The following is a 21,921-nucleotide window of genomic DNA, read 5'->3' as shown; positions in this document are numbered from 1 at the left end:
CCGGCCCCGGCCCCGCCGCCGCCGCCGCCGCCGCCGCCGCCGCCGCGCCCGAGCCCCGCTGCCGAGCCGCCGTCCCCGCCGCCCGCTCGGCGCCCCCCGCCGGCCGCCCTCCCGCCCCGCCGATGGCGCGCGGCGGCCGCGACCGCGCCCTGGGGCTCGCCCTGGGGCTGCTGCTGGCGCTGGCGCTGGCGCCGCGGGCGCTGCGGGCCAAGCCCACGGTGCGCAAGGAGCGCGTGGTGCGGCCCGACTCGGAGCTGGGCGAGCGGCCGCCCGAGGACAACCAGAGCTTCCAGTACGACCACGAGGCCTTCCTGGGCAAGGAGGACTCCAAGACCTTCGACCAGCTCACCTCGGAGGAGAGCAAGGAGAGGCTGGGGTGAGCGGGGCGGCGCAGGTGCCCGCGGGGCGGCGGGGCGCGCGCCGCAAAGCGAAAGCGAAATCGGGTGCGCGGCCGCAGGGCGGGGGCCGCGGCGGGACGGCGGGAACGTGGCGGCGGGCGCGGGAGCCAGGGCGGCGAGGGCACCCCCCAGGCCCCTGGGGGCAGCGGTGTGCAGCAGAAGACTTGCTGTGCACGGTGGCCTTGGGGACAGTGACAGGATTCTCGCCCACCCTCCCAGTTTCCACATTCCCCGAGTGGAGGGCTTGTGACACTGCCAAGAAGGTCCCCAGGATGAGCGTAAATGGGTAAAAGACTGGGGGGGGGGGTTGCGGATGCAGGAGAGGCTGATGCCCGGTGGGAGTTCCTGGGTGGGGGTGGGGGTGCGGGTGGGGAGGGGGGCCAGAGGTGCCCTGGCCTTCGGCCTGATAGTAGGGATGGCAGGAGGAGGGATATAAAAAGCCTGTTGAGGAGACAGAGGGGCATTAGGGGACAGGGAGTGAGAAGCGGGAATGGAAACTGGTCCCCGAGTTTGTGCCTCCAGCACATGTGAGTGAGCCGAGGCACCCGGTGCTTTGGCAGGGAGGGCAACAAGCTGGAGGGTGTGGTGGCAGATTGCAGAGCTTCGCTGGTGAAGCCAGCTGAATCGGGAGCCAAGCCTGGAACACAAAACTTCGGTACATCTCTGCACCCTCTCCAGGTCCCCTGGGGATTCACTTGGGCTTGGGCAGAGATATCTGGGACCCTTCCACAGAGGAACCAGCAGCCGAAACTTGATCCCAGGTGGAGGCTGCGCTGGGCTGGGCTGCGCTGGGCCGGGGGAGGAGGGGGAGAAGGGGGGGGGGGATCCCAGTAGCCTTGCCTAATGGGCACCAGGCCTTCCTCCCGGAACCTGCTTCCTGGGGGTGGAGGATCTTCTCGTCCTGCTGCATGAAAAAGAACACAGCCATCCCTGTGCTGAGGGGGGCTACCAAAGGCCAACGTGGTTGGTTAAAATAGGAGGCTAAATTATACCTATTGTGTAGGTGCACCATCTGCCTGCTGATAAAAGGATCTTTCAACTTCAAAGTCATCTCCAAACAATCACCCTTTATTTTGCAGAGAAGTACTTTTCTCCGCTGGTTCAGGATTTAACAATGGGGGCCATTGAGGAGTTCGGCCTATTGTATTGCTTTGAAGCACTTGGTAACTGATTTATTCTGGGACCCTGAGAGGCAGCCCTGTGCCACGTTGTCATAGGGAGGAGGACCAGAGGTCTGGGGATTTGTAGTAAGGAACTCTGCAGTTTGCGGTCCTAACAGCTTCCGGCTTTGATGCCTTTATCCTGACAGGCGAGCCTAGTGGTGAGAAATGGGGCTGGTGGTTGGTCTCCATCTGATGCTTGCATGAACACCTCAGCTTCATTCATTCAGTCATGCAGCAGACATCTGAATGGCTGTTGTGTGTCAGGCACCAGGTTGGCCGGCTGGCAGACACAAGCCGTATGCTCTAGGCCTCAAAGTACTTAGAATCGCCCAAGCAGACACTGCATGAATGCTGGGATGGCCGCATATACAAACCCCAGCGCACAGGCTCAGGAGGAGGAACCCCCAGAGCTTCAAGTTGGAGAGAGCGGCTTCGGGGCTCGGGGTTGTCACCTGATGAGAGCTTGTGGGATGGCTCAGAGATTGCCAGGTGTACAGGCAAGGGCAGGCATTCCTGCAGAGAAAACAATCTGCTCATAAAGGTACTGAAACCTGTTCTGGGGGATGGGGAGTGTTGGGACAGTAAAGGGACAGCACAGAAGTAGGAGGTGGGAGTGGAGGGAAGCTAAGGGCAGAGCAGAAAGGACCTCTGTGAGGTGGAGATTAGATGTTATCCCGTACACGATCAAATGTCATCATCCCCCAAACTTGTCAGGAATGTCAGACGACAGAACAGAGAACATAACTGAGGCACGGATGGGGCGATTAGGGGCAGGGGAGTGGCTAGGAGGGCCGGAACCTGGCACAGCCAGTCCCAAGGGCCGGAGAGGGTGAATCCAGACACGTGTGGGAGGTAGAACGTGGGTACTTGGCTCTTGACTCGATGTGGGGGTGGGCAAGACGAGGGAGGAACCCAGGGGGTCATCTGATCTCTGGCCTGAATCACAGGTTGGGTAGTGGGTAGCGGACGTACCACACACCTGTAAGGTGAAGCCAGGCCACAGGTGGAGGCTTGGAAACGATGGGTGCCATTGGGGACGGGATGGAGCATGAAAAGCCGCCTCTGTCCACAGCTCCCCGTGCACCAGACACCCCCTCCCAGCTTGGGCTGCTGAGGGAGGAGTGTGGCTGGATCCAGGCCATCACCACCTGACCCTGGGTTCTGAGAACGTGACCGTTCTGAGGCCCCTGGGGACACGTAGGCCAGGGGTCCGCAAGGTGGAGGCCCGCAGGCCACACGCATTCACAGACATGCTACACGGTCTAAGAGAAAACGGAAACTACACCCTGAGGGCTTTCACATACAGACCCTCATTTCTGGTTTCTCTGGACACCCGGCGACTTTTATTCCCCTGTGTCCGTCATTGTCTGGAGCAGAGCTGGGCCGCCTTGCAGGCGGCTGGCCCCAGATGTCCAGGTTTGCCCGAGGCTCTGCCTGGAGGCTCTGCACACTCTGTTACTCGCTGGGGGTTTGCTGAGCTCTCGGTCTGCCTGTGATCTAGGGTCCTGTCCTTCGTAAGGCCAGGCACACATTCTCTCCTTTATTCGCTGCAACATCCCATGTAAAGCAGGTGTTCCAATTTAGAGTCAGGGAAATTGAGACCCCAGAGGCTGTGCTTCCCTGGAGGGGAGCCTCGAGGCTCAGCTTGTTAGGCTTGAGACCTGTTAAAATGGCAAGTGAGGGGACGCATTAAAGCTGTTAGGAGTGCTCAGGCTTTGCTGAGAAAGAGGAGCTCGGGCTACCCAGATTCAGGAGGGCGATGAGGACTTCACATGTCCTAATGCATTCATCCCCCATCTCTGTTTTTTTTTTTTTTAATTTAAATTCAATTAGACAACATATTCATTGGTTTTAGATGTGGTGTTGTCTAACTTGTCAGTTCCAAATAACTCCCAGTGCTCATCACATCACGTGCCCTCCTTAATGCCATCACCCAGTTACCCCATCTCCTCACCCCCCTCCCGTCCAGCAACCCTCAGTTTATTTCCTAGAGTTAAGAGTCTCTTGCGGTTTTTCTCCTCATTTGTAGTTCATCAAAGAGTAACTGTCAATTAGGACTTTTGTTGACAGTAAGAAAGTTTTACCACTGAATTGACAGGTTTCCAGCCCAAAGCAAAGAAACAGATCCCTAATTAACCTGGGTGGCCCCATCGCAGGTAAATGGACCACTAAAGGAATACTTTCTTTCTTTCTTTCTTTCTTTCTTTAGTATATTTTTTATTGGAGTTCGATTTGCCAATATGTAGTATAACACCCAGTGCTCATCCCGTCAATGCCCCCCCCAGTGCCCATCACCCAGTCACCCCATCCCCCCCCCCACCTCCCCTTCCACTACCCCCTGTTCATTTCCCAGAGTTAGGAGTCTCTCAGGCTTTGTCACCCTCTCTGATTTTTCCCACTCATTTTCTCTCCTACAGGGAATATAAAAAATAGTGAAAGTGATTATAGGGGAAAGGAATACTTTTTTAAACCTTAGAAATAGCTTCTGGGTATCCTTGATCCACAGGAAGAGCATCCCTAGCTTGGGACCCTTGGACCTAGAGATGGACACTGGTGAGTTCTCAGCCTGAAGTTTGCTCTGCATTAGGGTTTAGGGTGCCCCAGGCGAGTCCAATGGGCAGTCGCTGGACCCTGGGCCAGCTGTGGAACAGGAGACACCACTCTTGGACCTGGGCATCTTCACCCTGAGGTCAGGGGCGTCGGCTCCTGCAGCTGCTCAGCTGATCCAGTTTCTTGAATAATTTCCGTGGTGTGAAGGCTCTTTCATTGCTGACATCTTAGGCTTTGGTCAATAAGATCTGGTCTCTTTCTGCTTTAAGTTTCAAGTCTTTGAGTCCAAAGTGGTGAGATTTAAAAAAAGAAGAGACGCATTCACTTATCTTTTGGTTTACATAGAATTTTCCTTTTTTATTTCTTCTTCTTCTTCTTCTTCTTTTTTTTTTGCATTGGCCCTAAAGCTCGGAGATGTAATTTCTTACCCTGATCATAGCACATACTAGCTGTGTGATCTCAGAAAAGTCATCCCATTTCCCTCCGCCTCTGTGCCATCACTCTAAAACAAGGGTGTCGGACTGCACCCGGAGGAGACTGCTAGGTTTCATCTTACACATCAACTCTGATCAGTTGGTGGTGTCCTCCTGCAAAGCATTGTGTTGAGAAGGCTTCTGAGGCACCTCTGGGTTTATCAGGACAGAGGGCATGGCCCTCTCTGGCAGTGTCTGCCATTGGCACGGGGTCAGGGGGAGGCACATTGTCCTCAGAAAAGAGAAACTTCAAGATCCTTTGCAGCACCATCGGATCATTGATTTTATTTCAGTTGTTTATGCATTTTAGATTCTGCGGTGTTTGATCTTTTTCTGGATCAGGATCACACAAACCTTGATAATAGCCTTGTGGGGTTTTTTGTTTTTTGTTTTTTTTTTCCTAAACTATAGGAAGATCGTTGATCGAATCGACAGTGATGGGGACAGCTTTGTAACCACTGAGGAGCTGAAAACCTGGATCAAACGAGTGCAGAAAAGATACATCTACGATAATGTCGCTAAAGTCTGGAAGGATTATGATCGGGACAAAGATGATAAAATTTCCTGGGAAGAATACAAGCAAGCCACGTATGGTTACTACCTAGGTAAGAGGTGCTGCACAGCTGTGGCCCGCACAACAAGCTCCTTGAGGGAGCCTCTCTTCTCTCTTGACACATCTACCGCCCGCTTGTGTAACATCCTCCTCTGCTTACTAAGAATGTACAGAGCTGCTTAGTCTGAGTCTGTAGGTGGTGAGCAGTGGGAGGGGTCTGGGGTCCAATAAAAAGTGACTTAGCCTAGGTGGCTCAGTTGGCTAAACATCTGATTCTCAATTTGGGCTCGGGGTCTTGAGATTGAGCCCCACGAGGGGCTCTGCACTGAGTGTGGAGCCTACTTAGGATTCTCTACCTCTCTCTCCCTCTCTCTCCCTCTGCCCCTCCCCCACCTCCCTCTATTAAAAAAACCCCACAAAAATGACTGAGGTTGCTGTCGAATCTGAGCTGACAACCTCAGAGGCAAAGAGAACAGAGCAGAGGTGAAGCGTGTCTGTGGTACAGTTTCAAAATGTTGCCCAGTTTCAGAAAGCAAAGACCAAGTGGGCTGGAGCAGTCAAGGAAGGCTTCCTGGCGGAGGATGGTCTGGGAGTTTGACCTTGAAAAATGGATATATATTTAAAGAGATAGAGACGGGAGGGGAAGGTGGGCCAGCTGGAGGAACAAAGGGGCAGCAGTGCATTCAGCAGTGGGCAGGGTTTGGATATAAGACATGCTTGTTCATGGGGAACGATAGGGGGATGTGGACAAAGCACAGGGTGCAGCCCCACTGGGTACAGGGTAACAAGAGCTAGGAGACAGGTCTGAGGAGAGCCAGAGGAGCACACACTCACGGCTAGGTTCAGGGAGATCATGAAAGCTAGACAGAAACCTGTAGACAGAATGTCATGGGTACTGGGGAGCCTGTGCAGGTTCTAGAGCAAAGAATGATATGATGAAAGCAGAGTTCTGCAAAGAAAAGCATGGCAGTAAGGCCCAAAGCCCACACTCTTAACCATTTGCTGTAATGCCCCCATAAGCTGTTAGGGCCTGGATTGTGGGGCGGGAGCGGGGGGGGGGGTGAAGGAACAGACCCTAAAGCCATCCTGAAAGAAAATGTTTCAAAGAACTCAGTGGCTCGGGACCTTCTGTCCTGTGTGTACCATTTGGGCATGAAGGATGAGTGATCTGGGAGGAGACGCTCTCCTTAGCAGCCCAGTTTAAACACTTCCGCGCACATCCTGCAGGAAACCCTGCTGAGTTTCAAGACTCTTTGGATCATCACACCTTTAAAAAGATGCTGCCCCGCGACGAGAGAAGGTTCAAGGCTGCAGACCTGGATGGTGACCAGACCGCCACTCGGGAGGAGTTCACCGCCTTCCTGCACCCTGAGGAGTTTGAGCACATGAAGGAAATTGTGGTTTTGGTAAGACAAATAGAGCCTGAGCCAGAGCCAAATCTGTACTAAAATCTTGTCCCTTCTTCCAAAGAGAGAGCATTCTTCAACTTGACAGGAATTAAGAGAAGAACCCTGAAGTGGACTAGGTGGGAAATACCCGCCTACCCGCTGGCTTAGTCGGGACAGGCTGCCCACTGTAACAGCCCCGAGCCCAGCCGTGGGAAACAAAGCTTCTCCCAAGACCAGTGCAGGTGGTCCCCCAAGTCAGGTGGGCCTTCTGGGCACTTCTCCAAGTCCTGTCAGGTACCCGGGCTATTTACACCATGTACTCGACCATCTTGTGGCTTCCGGGTCATCCTGGTGACAACCAGCTGGGAGACCAAGGACAAGAGAGGTAAAGAAAAGAGGGCAACAGTCTGCCATGACTGTTCTGGCCAAGAAATGGATCCTCCCTCCCTTTCACCTTCTACGGACTCCTTCTAGAGAGGACAAGGCAGGGAGCTACTGTTCAGATGTGGGCGGGGCAAGAGCAGGTGGATTTAGGGATCAACTAGCTGGACTCTGTCCCATTTTTCAGCTCTGAGGGAACGAGAAAAAGACTCTGAAATGGACTGGTTGATTGTTAAGCCATTGGGGAACTTGAGAGTGGGAGAAGGATGTTCCTCATAGGAGTAGGGCTTGGGAGGGCACATGGGTCTGATTTTGACCCAAGGCTTTGAGGAATGGTTTCCATAGTGCTTTCCATGGCATCAGGTTGGGTCCCAAACGTCTTCATTTTCCAGAACAGTAAAATAATTGCCATCATCTATTTCCCGGGCAGATGTCCCAGGCCAGTTCTAACTGCTTCGATGCTGGGAAACAAGTGGCTTAAGTGTTTGTTCATAATCAGCCCTGGACTATTTCCGTTGCTCAGTTGGTGGATGGGGCCCGCTCTTGCCTCATGCTTCACTCTCGTGATCACCATGACACTGAAGACTGGGCAGTGGCTCTAGGGATCTTTTTACCACCCACCATCCATTTAAGATAGGTGATTTGCCAGAGGAACTGAATTGTCCACAAGCGCATCCTGTGCCTCTGGATTGGCTCTCTGCTCCCGGGGTTGGCTGTTGTCTTCCATCCAGGATGCCTCTGAGTTGCTGTGACAGTGGATCATAAATTCATTTACTTACTCACCCTAGCCGTAATCCCAATTAAGTCAAATATACTAAATGCAGAACATACACGTTCAAAAGTCAGATATGCTTTTACTTTTTAATTGCCCACTGTTTCATATTTTTGTGACACCAACTTAGTGTCCATCGTCCACTGAGCCCCGGCATCTATTTTTTGTATCTTGTCCACTGGTACCGCAGGGGATGGTTTGGCTGGATGGTGAAGATGGTTGGCCTGGCAGGGCTTCCTGATAAAAATCAGAGCCCTTCTGGGCTTCTACTTATATTTTCATTTGAAGAGAGTGTTCTGCTCTTAAAGTGGTGGGATGGGGGAGGAGGAACAGAAGCCACTGCCTGTTTTTTTACAGATAAGAAACCAATGCCCAGGGAGGTAAGGAGACCAGCCAAAAGTGGCCAAGGATTTTCAGCCATAAAGCCAGACAAAGGAGGACAACCGGTAGACTTCTCAGATTCACTTGGGGCGTGTAGCCATCTTGCCTTCTCTGTTCCCTTTTGTTTCCCAGGAAACTCTGGAGGACATCGACAAGAATGGGGATGGGTTCGTGGATCAAGATGAGTATATTGGTGAGTATGGCCTGGTGTCTTGCTCTGCTGGCCCAACTGGGCAACATTCCTGCACCCCCACATCGAGCTACTCTCCCCAGACATCTCTGTTAGCAACAGCTGCAAGTCTGATGTCGTCACTCCTGTGCCCTCCCACTGGGAAGGGACTTGTCACACCAGCCCTAGTGGTACAGTATCAGGGAGGCACTCTGGAGACCTCACACGGTGGCTGCGAGCGGGCCCCATGGCTCTGCGAGGTGCCCCCCACCACACTGTCTAGTTTTACCCTTGCAAAATGGACATGGAGATCCCACAGATTCCCAGTGAGGCCAGAGCAGACTGTGCCAGACGAGAGCCCCTGAAGTCACACTGTGGGGCCCAGAAGTATGGAGCAGATGGAGCTGTGATGATTCCAGCTGTGGAGATGCCCAGGCATCTGCAGAGGGGTAGGGTAGCCTCCTTAGATGGCTGACTCCTTTTACAGAGTACACGGCTGCCCCCTGGTTGGCCATTTGGTGCCTTTCTTTTTCTTTTTTTCTTTTTTTTTAAAAGATTTTATTTATTCATTCATGAAAGAGAGAGAGGCAGAGACACAGGCAGAGGGAGAAGCAGGTTCCATGCAGGGAGCCTGACATGGGACTGGATCCCCGGTCTCCAGGATCATGCCCTGGGCTAAAGGCGGTGCCAAACTGCTGAGCCACCAGGGCTGCCCCATTTGGTGCCTTTCACTGGGACTACCGAACCTGGCATTTTGTTCTGATGGGCTCCACTTAAGCAGGAAGTTTTCAGGTACCAGGCAGCCACCCGTGGAGCTGGAGTCCACTTAACGGCAGTTGAGTCAGAAGCTGCCTTGCTTGGTTAGAGCCCTTCGGAGCTGCATAAAGGACTGGGGGAGGCAATTTGGGGCTCTGGCACGTGGCTCCAAGTGGCAGGTGCCTTCTCACAGCAGCTCTTCTGCTCCCAAGTGTCAGTAAAGTATAAGCTGGCAAGTCTTTTGAAGGGTGGGACGATGCGTAGAATTTTTGTACGCGTACTCAGTAGAGGCAGTTAATCATCAGTTAATCCCCGTTCAGTGTGAAACTGGAGCCCGCGCCGCCTTCGGTCTCTGGTCTGTGGCTGTGTCTGACTTTGCCACCCCAGGCCCAAGAACAAGCGCCTTTGGTAATGAGGAGCAAAGTTTCTTCTAATCATGAGAAATGATATTTGATCCGAAGGCCCGCACGCCGTTGTCCGCCGGTCCGTGGTTAACAGACAGGTAGCTCTCACCAGAGTAATTAAAGTGATCTTGGTGGCCCTACCTCTGCAGAGTAACAGATGCTGACAGGCCTCTCGTCAGGGCAAGCAGCAGAGCCTTCCTCTTGCCCGGTGTGCGTGCGACGGACGGTTCAGAGCCGCGGACGCCTCACCTTGACGGTGGTGATGGAATTAGACAGAAAAGGCTGACGGATTGAAACGAGCAATGTAGCACTTTTGATTAAAAGTGTGTGCTCTTCCTGGCCCTCCTGAACTCCGCATTGAAACAGCGCAGAATCAGGGGCAAAGCTCTGAGTGGCTTTGCCTAGAAGAAACATTCCCTCCTTTATGTTGGGGGTGGTGGTGGTTGCATGGTGGGGGGCCTTGTGCCTGAAAATGCAACTCTGAGCAGCTTGCAGTCCGAGAGGCCCGATGTGTGGATTGGTCCAGCAAGTGACTTCAGGCACGGAGGAGCCTTCTTTTCTGGTGGGAGTGAGTGGAACACCAGTGGTGATGTGGGGTGCTGGGAGGAGCACTGGACTCAGGAGTCCTGGCCTCTCCACTTTCTAGCTGTGTGACCCTGTGAGAGTCACATGATCGTGATAAGCCTCAGTTTCCTCATCAGGAAAATGGGAATACATAGCCTGCATGCTTGCGGGAGTAGATGAAGCCCAAGTTAGCTAATAAATACAGACAACCTTCTCTCAAAAACAGTCTGCAGGTGTTAGGTGTGGGTCTGCCCTGTGGCTGAACCAAGGGTCTTGCCTCTCTTTTTCCTTCGTTCATGACCTGCTCTCTCCACCCCCTGGCATTTCCAAGCCGTGTTTCCATTAAAGAGAAAACTGCCCACAGGGTGGGTATCTGTCTTTTCCAAGGAGATCTAGTCACTTAGCAAACAACGCATAAACTTTGCCTTCTTTTTTTCTTTTTTCTCTGTCATTTTGTAAAAGACAGATAATGATTCATCTTACGGAATTGTTGTAAGGATGAAATAAAACGATCTATGGGAAAGCCCTTTGGAAATAATACAAACAATAGGAATAAGTGGTTAAGACCAGGGGTGGAAGCAGAGTGGCCCTGCCCCTATGTAGTCTCAAGCTAATACTAGCTGTGGGTCTTCGGGTTAAGGGTAAGCCTCGGTGTTTTCATCTATAAAATGGGAAAACCAACCGTATCTACTTCATAAGATTATTATGAAAGTTAAATGAAAAAATTATACTTAAAATATTTTATATATAATATATAATACTAATATAATACTTTATATATAAAAACATATATAACATATATAATATAATAAGGACCAACATTAAGCACATCCTACAGGAAAAGGTTTTTCACCTATACAGTGCCAGTTTGGGTTGTAGAGTTTTTTTCACAGAAAGTATCCTACTTAATCTTTGTAATAACTCTGTGATTTGTAATTTATTACCTCCACATAACAGATAAGACAACTTAAGACTTACTGAATTAAGGAACATAATCCCAGTCACTGAACTAAGTCGAGCCAGGATACATCTTCTGGCTCGTAAGCTCCCTTCTTTCTATTCCACAAAGCAGCGTTCGTAGTGGATCAATCACTGCATCGTTCTCCTCAAGAAAGCGCCTACCAGACATTTGGGTTGGGGCTCTTGATTGGTCACCATCTTTCCCAAAACTCAAGACGTCAGGCTTTCCTTGACTTACCTTCCCACTTATTTCATAACCAAGGACAACCTTCCCTTCTAGCGGATATGTTTTCCCACGAGGAGAACGGCCCTGAGCCAGACTGGGTTTTGTCAGAACGGGAGCAGTTTAATGAGTTCCGGGATCTGAACAAGGATGGGAAGTTGGACAAAGATGAGATTCGCCACTGGATCCTCCCTCAAGACTATGACCACGCTCAGGCCGAGGCCAGGCACTTGGTGTATGAGTCAGACAAAAACAAGGTATTTCACGATCTTCTAGAATCGTTCCTTGAAGGGACACAGTTTACATAAGATTGGTTCTGTTTGCTTCTTTGGTGATAACATTGGCCCAGGTCCATGCAGCCACATCCTGATCGACTGCTCTCACTCTTGCCCTACATGTGCCTTGTAAACTTAAGCCAATACCATGATAACCCATGTAAACTCATTAGGCCCAGACATTCCCGAACAGTCTGCTAAGGGCCACACACTTAATTCACTCCCATCTCCCAGGATTACAGAAACAGTAACTTTGCTGTGGGCCAGGCTTGGATTTAAGAGGTATACCCTGAGTTGTCATTAGATAGGTTTGTTCGTTCATACAGTCAGCAGATATTATCAGACATTTGTAATGCATCAGACACAAGGATGCCCTTCCCATTACATCCAAGCAAGCTCATACTGCTGGCTCTGATGCCCAGCACTTCAGTATCTATTAATAAATATCCAAATAAATAAACAAGATTTAGAAAGAAGTCCTACTTCTTCCCAATTTGATCACTGCCCCCAGTTCTTGGGAGACAGGAGAGTTTTATAGTCAAGCCATAAAAGGGAAGTGGAATTGTTTGGGACGTGTTTTGGGGAATGCCAACACTGCTTGTAGACATAACTGGATTCTAGCTTCTGAATTCCTTGAGGACTTGCCTGCTATATTTTACCATAGCTCTTAAGCCAGGAGGCTGTTCCAGTTTGGTTTTTGGTGGGCAGTGACCGTGGGTGAAGGAGGTGCCTAGCAGCTTCCTAATTATGCCATGTACTAATTTTAAATGTTGAAAATCCATGAAATTATGAGAGCTTCATGCTGAACAACTGCTCAGAGTTACCAGAACTTCTGTGACAGAGGTCTTTCCTCCCTCTTACAGGATGAAAAGCTAACTAAAGAGGAGATATTGGAGAACTGGAACATGTTTGTTGGAAGCCAAGCTACCAATTATGGGGAAGACCTCACAAAAAATCATGATGAACTTTGATGCATCCTCCCTATAGTACATACAGCAGACTGTCATAGGCTTTCTTTTATTGTTTTGGATGGTTGCTGCAGTTGTCTCATTTACAGCACTTGTGGCCTCCCCAAAAAGCAAGTTTATAACCTCGGATTGGGGTTAAATTGTTTTCCACCCAATATTTACTGGAAAATAGTCATCGCTATTGTTTCAGTAAGACTTCTCTCCAAACACATTAAAATCTTGGTAAATCACCATGCTCTATGGGGACACTTGCTAAAACATGATTTTTTAGCTTTTTGCAGTAAACATAAATGAAAGGGGGAGAGAATGTGAAAAAGCCTCATATTCAGAAGTTGGGTGGGCTGGGGGGCACCGTGTGGAGCGACTGCTATGTATCTTAACTGCACATTTTTTACATTTGCCACTGTTGAATAGTCAGTGAGCGGAAAGTCTGACGAAGCTACAGTGGTATCCTATGCAGGCTTATTTCAGAGCACGTCTCATTCCAGATTCTTCCTTCTTTACTTTGTACTCTGAGCTGTAAATGGTATATAAATCCTCTGTGCATTTTTCTATGCGGACCTGCTCATGTGCACAACAAACCCGCATCTTTGTGTTCTTTGTTTTTACAGTAAGAAGCAATCAAGAAAGATAATGTGAAAAAGAAAGGAATTTTAGAGGTAGGGAAGAAATGAATGTCAGGCATTCACAGAACTATAGGAAAATGATCAACACTATTATACTTGAGAAAATTTTCTTGTCATGCAAATGAGATAGGTCTGATCTTTGAAAAAGTGAATAGAAATACAATCCATTTCCTCGCTGATCGCCAGTAAGAATGAGGCAGTGGGATCCTGGGGAAGCTGGCATTGTGGAGTTTTGGAACCCCTCCATCTGGTCCCCCGGACCTGCCCTGGGGACCACCACGCCCGGGAATTAGGAATGTTCCAAGCCGTTGACCGAACTGGTAGAAACAACTTTTACAGGTTGAAAATTTACTTTATAAATAGTGAACAAAATAAAAGGATCCCACTGAGGATTTTCTCCTGTGTCCTGTGGTGTTTGACCTCACATGTGCTATTTGTGACATTCTTGTTCATACAGAATTAACAGCAGGATGGGATTCCATGTGTAAGATGCTAAAGGCTCTGGGCTTTTAATCCAATTACTAGAACGTTTAGAACATGCTCACATTTACTTTATTTAACAAATAACATAACTTCCTTCTTCCTCTGCTAGTAAGGGCATCTGCAAGTCTTTGTAACTCTCTGGGACAGGTTTCAAGGCCTCCAAGGTCCGACAGGGTCTGGTCCCTTCCTGCATCAGCATCTCCCTGCCATCCTCCCCTCCACCTTCCATAGACAGCCCCACTGACTTTCTGGTCCTCCAACATGCCGAGTTTATTCCCAGCTTGGGCCTTTTGCACCTGCTGCCCTCAGATTCAGAACACCCAACACCCATCTCCCGCATGGGGGGACTCAGAGGGTACCTCCACCAGGGGGCCTTCCACACTGCATCATTTACAGTGGTCCCATTTGAGTCCCTGTTTAGATTTTTTGTTTCATTTCCCCATTTTATTTTCTTCTTGGTACATATTGCCATTGAAGCCACTGCTTCCTAGGGTTGATGTACAAATTACCTCAAAGAGGGGGGCTTACAACAGAAACTTAGTCTTTCACAGTTCTCCAGGCCAAGGTCTGAAATGAAGGGGTTGGCAGGGCTGCACTCTGGGGCTCTCGGGGAGAATCCATCCTTGCTGCTTCCAGATTCTGGTGGCCCCAGGTGTTCCTTGGCTATGGCGCATCACTCCACTCTCTGCCTCCATTTTATGGCCTTTTCTTCCTCTCTGTGTCTTCCAAAGACACTTGTCATTGGATTTAGGGTCCACTTTGATAATCCAGGATGACCTCGTCTCAAGATCCTTACAAAGACTATTTTTCCAAGTAAGGTCACATTCACAGGTTCCAGGGGTTAGAGGTGGACATATCTTTTGCAAGGGGCCACCTTCAACCAACTGCAACACTTGACATGTTCTTGTTTGTATGCTGTCCATCTTCTCCACACTGCAGTGTGAGAGCAGTGGCCTGGTTGCCCAGGACCTAGAGCAGTAGAGTCTAGTCTATAATAAGTACTCCATAATTACGTGCTGAATGAATGAGAGGTTGTTGGCTTTCATCAAAGAGAATTTCTTCAGGGGAAAAAAAAACTGTATAAATAACTAAAAAATAGCTCACATTCACTGAATGAGAAGTTAAGTAATTTGCTTGACTCCACGGTGATTAAATGGCAGGGCTGGCACTCAAATCCAGGTGCTCCTGGCCCCAAATCTCCACTGGGTTTTTTTGGGCGGTTTTACGCTCCAACCTTCAGATCTGATCCATGTTCCCTTTTTTTCTTGGCTCACCCATGACATATGATTATATGGTCAGGGAGTGAGAATAACTCTTCTTACCCAGAATTAGGCTGACACCTTTTTTTTTCTTTTAAGCAATGAAAACCTGTCTTTTAAAAAAATGAGAAAATAATATCTTGTAACCTAATTAGAAGCATAACACTTGTAAAAGGTGCTAACATTATTTTCACCCTAAAAGGGAATGCTGGTTGATTTATTAAGTTATGCATAGTAAGATGTTAAATATATTTTGAGCACTAAATTTTTCCTTTCAAGTCAGTGCACATAAGAAGAGAACCCTCACAGAGACTAGTGCTTCTGGGGCTGAATTTAACACTATTTAAAGAAAGAAAACCTTAGCTAGAGGACATAACTGTTAACATGGTGATTTGTAAAGCCTTAGATTTCTAATAGGGTCTGACTGTTTCAAGGAAAACATATTTTGTTTCTAGGTAACATTTCAAGTCGGATTATGGACAAATGCTACAAAATTGATCTGTAATGGGAAATACTGTAATGTCACAAAGCATTATTTATATGCTTAATGTAACTCAGAGCATTAATTGCTAGGAGCCAAAATCTGTCCAAGCAAAACACGAACACACATCTCGTACCTCTTGTCTCTTACTATAGGTTTTTGAATGAATTCGGGTGTAACAAAAAAAAAATGTAGTTAGAAAATCAGCAACACCTGAAGGTTTTCTTCACCTGCTTGGATTATTGTAGTTGTTTCTTGTTAGCAAAGGCATGAATCCTATCTGCTCAGAAGTGCCCAGCAGACAACAGCGACATGGCTACTTGTTAGCCGCCCAACGAAAACATCTTGTGGAGTTAAGTGGTGGATGGCTGACTGGATGTTTTTAAAAGTCTTTCTAGACTGATTTTGCCACCTTTATAAAAATCTGGCTTCCTCCCAAGTACATGCAACTAAAATCTGGCTCTCTCTAGGGTCTTAAAACGAGTTTATAGTGCTAGAATTTCCCCCCTAAAAACCAATGAGCGCTGTAACGTTCACTGTTTTGGCTCATGATAAAGTATTAAAAACTTGGATTTTTAAGTGGAAAGACTGTGTCATCAGTACTTAAAATGCTTGCGATTTATGTGAACTTGGCGCTCTTTGCACAGAATCCATCTGTACCGTCAATTCTGGTCAGTTCCGAGTCCGAGCCTAGCTAAACGTATTGTAGATATAACACATCCCACCATCCTGTGTGTCTTCCGTACCTCTATCACTTTTAAAGTAGAAATTGGGTGCACTTGGGTGGCAAATTCAGTTGTGTCTGCCTTCGGCTCAGGTCATGGTCCCAGGGTCCTGGGATTGAGCCCCTCATTGGGCTCCCTCTCTCACTGCAGCTCTCCCTGCTTGTGCGCTCTCTCTCTCTCAAATAAGTAAATAAAATCTTAAAAGACAGAAAGGAAGAAAAAAAAAACAGTGTGCAACTCCCACTGAAGCACAGGAAAGAAAATGAATGTAAGGCTTGGTTACTTTCCTATCTTGGAGGTGCTTGGGTAGCTGGAGCACATGGCATTTCTTTTCTTTTACACTAACAGGCACAAACCAGCCACTATTCCCAAGTTCTTGCACACATTTCTCCTGGAACCCTCACAACAACCTCTGAGGCTGTACCCATTGGGAAGAGGAAGAAGCTGTGCTGTGGGAGCAAACAACTCCACCATCTCAGGGGTTTAAAGCAACAGAGTCCCGTCCACGACAGCTGTGGTCGGGGGTTGTGAGCATCAAACATAGGCAAGCAAATGTGTTCGCACCCCCAACAACGCCCAACGTCAAATAGCATCCTTCTAATTAGAAATGGCAGGGCCAGGATACAAATCAGGTTCCTCTGATGGGGGACCCCCACCATCGTAATTACCCCACTATGTTGCCCCCAATTAAAGAGCCTCTTGACAAATCCACTGTTAATATTGCTGCCATTTTAAACACTGGTGGTCATGTATGGTGAAATTTGAAAATTCAGGACCATTGGGATGAGATGCAGAGTTGGTGGCATGGAAAGATGGGTCCAAAGACCTGGCTGGATTGAGTTCTCGCTCTGCTACACAGAAGTTTTGTAGGTAAACAAACAACTCAATAGGTCACCTTCCTCCTGAAACCCTATTGTGACGTGGACAATAATAATAATAATAATACTCAGCCCTCAGAGTAGTCACAAATACGCATGACACAATGCACATGCAAGAACCACAAGGACTGAAAAGTGACACACACAGAAGATTTTCTTTCTTTTTTTAAATTATTTTTTATTGGAGTTCAATTTGCCAACATATAGCATATCACCCAGTGCTCATCCCAAGTGCCCCCCTCAGTGTCCATCACCCAGTCACCTCCACTCCCCGCCCACCTCCCCTTCCACCACCCCTGTTCATTTCCCAGAGTTGGGAGTCTCTCCTGTTCTGTCTCCCTTTCTGATATTTCCCACTCATTTTCTCTCCTTTCCCCTTTATTCCCTTTCACTATTTTTTATATTCCCCAAATGAATGAGACCATATAATGTTTGTCCTTCTCCGATTGACTTACTTCACTCAGCATAATACCCTCCAGTTCCATCCACGTCGAAGCAAATGGTGAGTATTCATCATTTCTAATGGCTGAGTAATATTCCATTGTATACATAGACCACATCTTCTTTATCCCTTCATCTTTCGATGGACATCGAGGCTCCTTCCACAGTGGCTATTGTGGACATTGCTGCTAGAAACATCGGGGTGCAGGTGTCCCAGCATGTCACTGCATCTGTATCTTTGGGGTAAATCCCCAGCAGTGCAATGCTGGGTCATAGGGCAGATCTATTGTTAACTCTTTGAGGAACCTCCACAGTTTTCCAGAGTGGCTGCACCAGCTCACATTCCCACCAACAGTGCAAGAGTGTTCCCCTTTCTCCACATCCTCTCCAACATTTGTTATTTTCTGCCTTGTTCCTTTTCCCCATTCTCACTCGTGTGAGGTGGTATCTCATTGTGATTTTGATTTGTATTTCCCTGATGGCCAGTGATGTGGAGCATTTTCTCATGTGCTTGTTTGCCATGTCTAAGTCTTCCTCTGTGAGATTTCTGTTCATGTCTTTTGCCCGTTTCATGATTGGATTGTTTGTTTCTTTGCTGTTGAGTTTAATAAGTTCTTTATAGATCTTGGATACTAGTCCTTTATCTGATATGTCATTAGCAAATATCTTCTCCCATTCTGTAGGTTGTCTTTTAGTTTTGTTGACTGTTTCTTTTGCTGTGCAGAAGATTCTTATCTTGATGAAGTCTCAATAATTCATTTTTGCTTTTGTTTCCCTTCCCTTCATAGATGTATCTTGCAAGAAGTTGCTGTGGCCAAGTTCAAAAAGGGTGTTGCCTGTATTCTCCAGGATTTGGATGGATTCTTGTCTCACATTTAGATCTTTCATCCGTTTTGAGTTTATCTTTGTGTCTGGTGTAAAAGAATGGTCTAGTTTCATTCTTCTGCATGTGGATGCCCAATTTTCCCAGCACCATTTACTGAAGAGACTGTCTTTTTTTCCAGTGGATAGTGTTTCCTGCTTTGTCGAATATTAGTTGATCAGAGAGTTGAGGGCCCATTTCTGGGTTCTCTATTCTGTTCCATTGATCTATGTGTCTTTTTTTGTGCCAGTACCACACTGTCTTGATGACCATAGCTTTGTAGTACAACCTGAAATCTGAAATTGTGATGCCCCTGGCTCTGGTTTTCTTTTTTAATATTACCCTGGCTATTCGGGGTCTTTTCTGATTCCACACAAATCTTAAGATGATTTGTTCCAACTCTCTGAAGAAAGTCCATGGTATTGTGATAGGGATTGCATTAAGTGTATAAATTGCTCTGGGTAACTGTGACATTTTCACAATATTAATTCTTCCAATCCATGAGCATGGAATATTTTTCCATGTCTTTGTGTCTTCCTCAATTTCTTTCAGAAGTGTTCTGTAGTTTTTAGGGTATAGATCCTTTACCTCTTTGGTTAGGTTTATTCCTAGGTATCTATGCTTTTGGGTACAATTGTAAATGGGATTGACTTCTTAATTTCCCTTTCTTCAGTCTCATTGTTAGTATATAGAAATGCCACTGATTTCTGGGCATTGATTTTGTATCCTGCCACACTGCCGAATTGCTGTATGAGTTATAGCAATCTTGGGGTGGAGTCTTTTGGGTTTTCTACATATAGTATCATGTCATCTGCAAAGAGGGAGAGTTTGACCTCAGGAGTTTTTCTTAAGGCCCTTTCTGAGCAAGTGGGAGCCCTCAGGCAGGCCATTCCTATGGATACTGGCTGCTGGTTCATAGTCTTCCCTTCTTGTGCAAGATGTTCTATGCAAGATGGATCTACTACTGGAGGAAACAGACTGCATTAAATGTCAAAGGAATCGCACTCAGCACTGTTTTTTGTTTGTTTGTTTGTTTGTTTGTTTGTTTGTTTTTATCGTGGTGACAACATTCCAAAGCCCTGTGCGTATGCAACAGGGATTCAGAACTTAATTCAAAAGCAGATCAAAAGAGCTCTCTGCAATTTCAAAAACAAAACAAAACAAAAACCATCCAGGGCCCCAACTGAAAAAGGTCATGTGGGGTCTTGTTTTCAGAGGTGGAAACTGAGGCTCAGAGAGAGTCAGCTTGTGGTTCTCCCTTTCTCCGGATTCAAGCAAAGGTTAGACTAGAACTCCTTCTCCTACTCTAGCAAGTTCACTTTAAAACCTCCGTGATCTCATCTGAAAAATGGCCACAGTAATCCCTACCTCCGAGAAGAGGAATGGGGATTGATCAAGGAAATGCCCAGAAAGTACTTTACAAAGCCAGTGCTCAGCAAAGCGTAACCATTTTTATTAGTATGCCAAGCAGGGTCCTTACACGGTTCAGCTGCAGACACTACTTATTTGTGCTTACTTTTAGGTTTCTGCCCATGGCAGGAGTGAGTAAGCGAAGTTGTGGATCAGAAAACTGTCAGAGGGTTGCTTGTTTTAAATACATGAAAGAAAGGTATTGTTGGTTTTTTTTTCTTTTTTATGTTCTCATCTTAAAAAAAAAAAAAAAAAATAGAGGTCACATCGTTATTACCAGTAAGAAGCTGAGCAGATTTAACCAGTCCTATCAGAGGGGTGGTGATCCCAACCCAGGGACGTGTGTGGCCGTGCTGCTAGGATATTAGCCATAAAGGCGCACGCAAGAGAGCACACCCGGGAGACTGAGAATCAGATGGACTCCCCAGCTGGAGGACTCTGGGCCAATTGTTTTGACTCTGCAAACCTCCTTTTCCTCTTCGCCATAAGAGTACTACCTGTCCCACCGGGTGTCTGGGGGAGACTCTGTGTAAAGCACTCTGCTCCTGGCCGGACACAAACAGACGCTTGATCAGTGGAGCCAGATGACTCTGTTTACAAAAACTTTTAAGGAACTGACAGTCATTTTGAGGGTTAAAAGGTATGCCAAGGAAATCTAAAGAAAGCGTTTTAGAAGATAAACAGAGTTTTATTTTCTGATGAGCAAACTTCCACAGATGATTCACACAGAAGCTGCGCTCATTAGCCTCAGAAGGCCCTTCCTGAAGTCTTCTGGAAGGCCCATTGGTTTGCTGGTGGCTGGATTTACAAAGACATGGACTGAAGACCCAGTGGCACAGGCTAAAGATTCAAAATGGGCCAGCTTGGGGTGGCCAAAGAAAAAGCCATCACTGAGGTCCCAGTGATTGACAGAAGGCAGCTCCTTGGTGGCCTTAGGTGGGAACAGAGCCAGGCGGTAATGCACGCTGGAGTGACCCATTTTCTCCACAGCCAAAGCAGCCACTGGGACCTGAGGAAAGCCGATGGGTTTGTGGAAGGTACACTGATTGGTCACCATGAACCCTACCATGGGAGATGTCAGCAAGCTGGTTTTCAGGCCGCAGTATCTGGAAGGTTGAATGACAATGCTTATTCCAGGCTCCTGTGACCCTCTCTCCCAGCCCAAGAATATGTTTCAGAGTAAAGGGCTCTAGCCTCAGAGGGCCACCATTCATTAGCTGAGTTACCTGGGCAAATTATTTCACTACCTTTTATCACAATTTATACAACAGAATGTTCATAACCATAACACCTACCCCAGGGGCTAGCAGTAGAAATCAGTGACGCACGTCACTTAACACAGTGAGCATTGTCCTACACGAACAGTTCCTAGATATATAAGCGCTCATCAACCATGGGCTATTATTAGTATTATCAATTCCATCTTACCCTTCTTCTTATTGCAAATAGCTAAGGAACTTTGGCATCAAGTTGAGAGAGAAAACTCACTTATACAGATGTTTACCGTGTCTCTTATCTGTGCTATTAGATTATCATTTCTTTAAAGGACAGTGGCTGTGTCTTATTTATTTTTTAAGTCAGTTGACTAGAAATGAGGTTGCCTTGAGATAAATTTGGAAGTTGAACAGGATCAGAAATAAAAGCATAATGCTGAATGATAGTCTCCCCACCACTGCTACCTGTAAGGCCCACTTAAGACCTAAACATTTTCAATGCACTGTCTTACTGTTTTCTTTTCTTGAGAAAATAAACTATGAATGTGGGAATTCATTGTAAGGGAACAATCAGGGGCTGCAGAAAGGTTTGACTACCAAGTCGTTCAGTGAATCACTGTTCACAGAAAAGCCACCAGTCTGCACCCAGGGAGGGCATGGCAAATACCTGCGGCCAGCCACCCCAGGCACCTGCCGATGTCGCCCATGGTGACATTAGATAATGTTCCTTTGCTGACATGGAAAACTGTTCAGAGGGACACCTGGGTGGCTCAGCGGTTGAGCACCTGCCTTAGGTCCAGGGTGTGATCCTGGAGACCCGGGATCGAGTCCCACGTCAGGCTCCCAGCATGGAGCCTGCTTCTCCCTCTGCCTGTGTCTCTGCCTCTCTCTGTGTGTCTCTCATGAATAAATAAATAAAATCTTAAAAAAAAAAAAAAAGGAAAGCTGAGAAAAATCAGGTTACAGAATGGTATGTACCATCTGATCTCATGTGTCATATAAGACATATTGGTTGATGTACTTATTGCCTAGAAAACATTTTGAAATTTGAAAGGATAGACTCCAAAAAACGTTTTCAGTAGTCATCTAGCAGTGGAGTTTTTGGCTAACTTTTTTCTTCTTTTTGCTTGTATGAATTTTCCAGAATGAACACGATTTGCCTTT

General features: G+C 47.4%; 2 protein-coding genes across 14 annotated transcripts in view; one reads left to right on the top strand and one right to left on the bottom strand.

Moving 5' to 3' along the window:
• Positions 1 to 91: 91 nt before the first annotated feature.
• On the top strand, positions 92 to 13,394 carry RCN1 (reticulocalbin 1). The gene is made up of 6 exons (XM_041721864.1): positions 92 to 376; positions 4,996 to 5,189; positions 6,365 to 6,543; positions 8,192 to 8,252; positions 11,193 to 11,392; positions 12,274 to 13,394. Exons 1-6 carry the CDS (start codon positions 123 to 125, stop codon positions 12,379 to 12,381), a joined length of 996 nt encoding a protein of 331 aa, XP_041577798.1. The 5' UTR covers positions 92 to 122; the 3' UTR covers positions 12,382 to 13,394.
• A 5,455-nt stretch (positions 13,395 to 18,849) lies between these two features.
• The window catches only part of LOC121471311, a 172,589-nt gene continuing 169,517 nt past the window's right edge, over positions 18,850 to 21,921 (bottom strand). For all 13 annotated transcript variants that reach the window (XM_041721879.1, XM_041721865.1, XM_041721866.1 and 10 more), the window contains one exon: positions 18,850 to 20,649. In XM_041721879.1, coding sequence (XP_041577813.1) covers positions 20,265 to 20,649 — 385 coding nt within the window. In that variant the 3' untranslated portion in view covers positions 18,850 to 20,264. The remainder of the gene's footprint in view (positions 20,650 to 21,921) is intronic.

Source organism: Vulpes lagopus, chromosome 11, assembly GCF_018345385.1.
Source record: "Vulpes lagopus strain Blue_001 chromosome 11, ASM1834538v1, whole genome shotgun sequence".
Classification (NCBI taxonomy): Eukaryota; Metazoa; Chordata; class Mammalia; order Carnivora; family Canidae; genus Vulpes; species Vulpes lagopus.
Note: the sequence above shows the minus strand (reverse complement) of the source record. Positions and strands in the feature narration are given on the sequence as shown.

Coding starts and splice junctions, on each gene's coding strand:
- RCN1 (XM_041721864.1), top strand. CDS start 123: ATGGCGCGCGGCGGCCGCGACCGCGCCCTGGGGCTCGCCCTGGGGCTG. Junction 6,544..8,191: donor TGAAGGAAATTGTGGTTTTG/GTAAGACAAATA, acceptor TTTGTTTCCCAG/GAAACTCTGGAGGACATCGA. Junction 11,393..12,273: donor ATGAGTCAGACAAAAACAAG/GTATTTCACGAT, acceptor TCCCTCTTACAG/GATGAAAAGCTAACTAAAGA.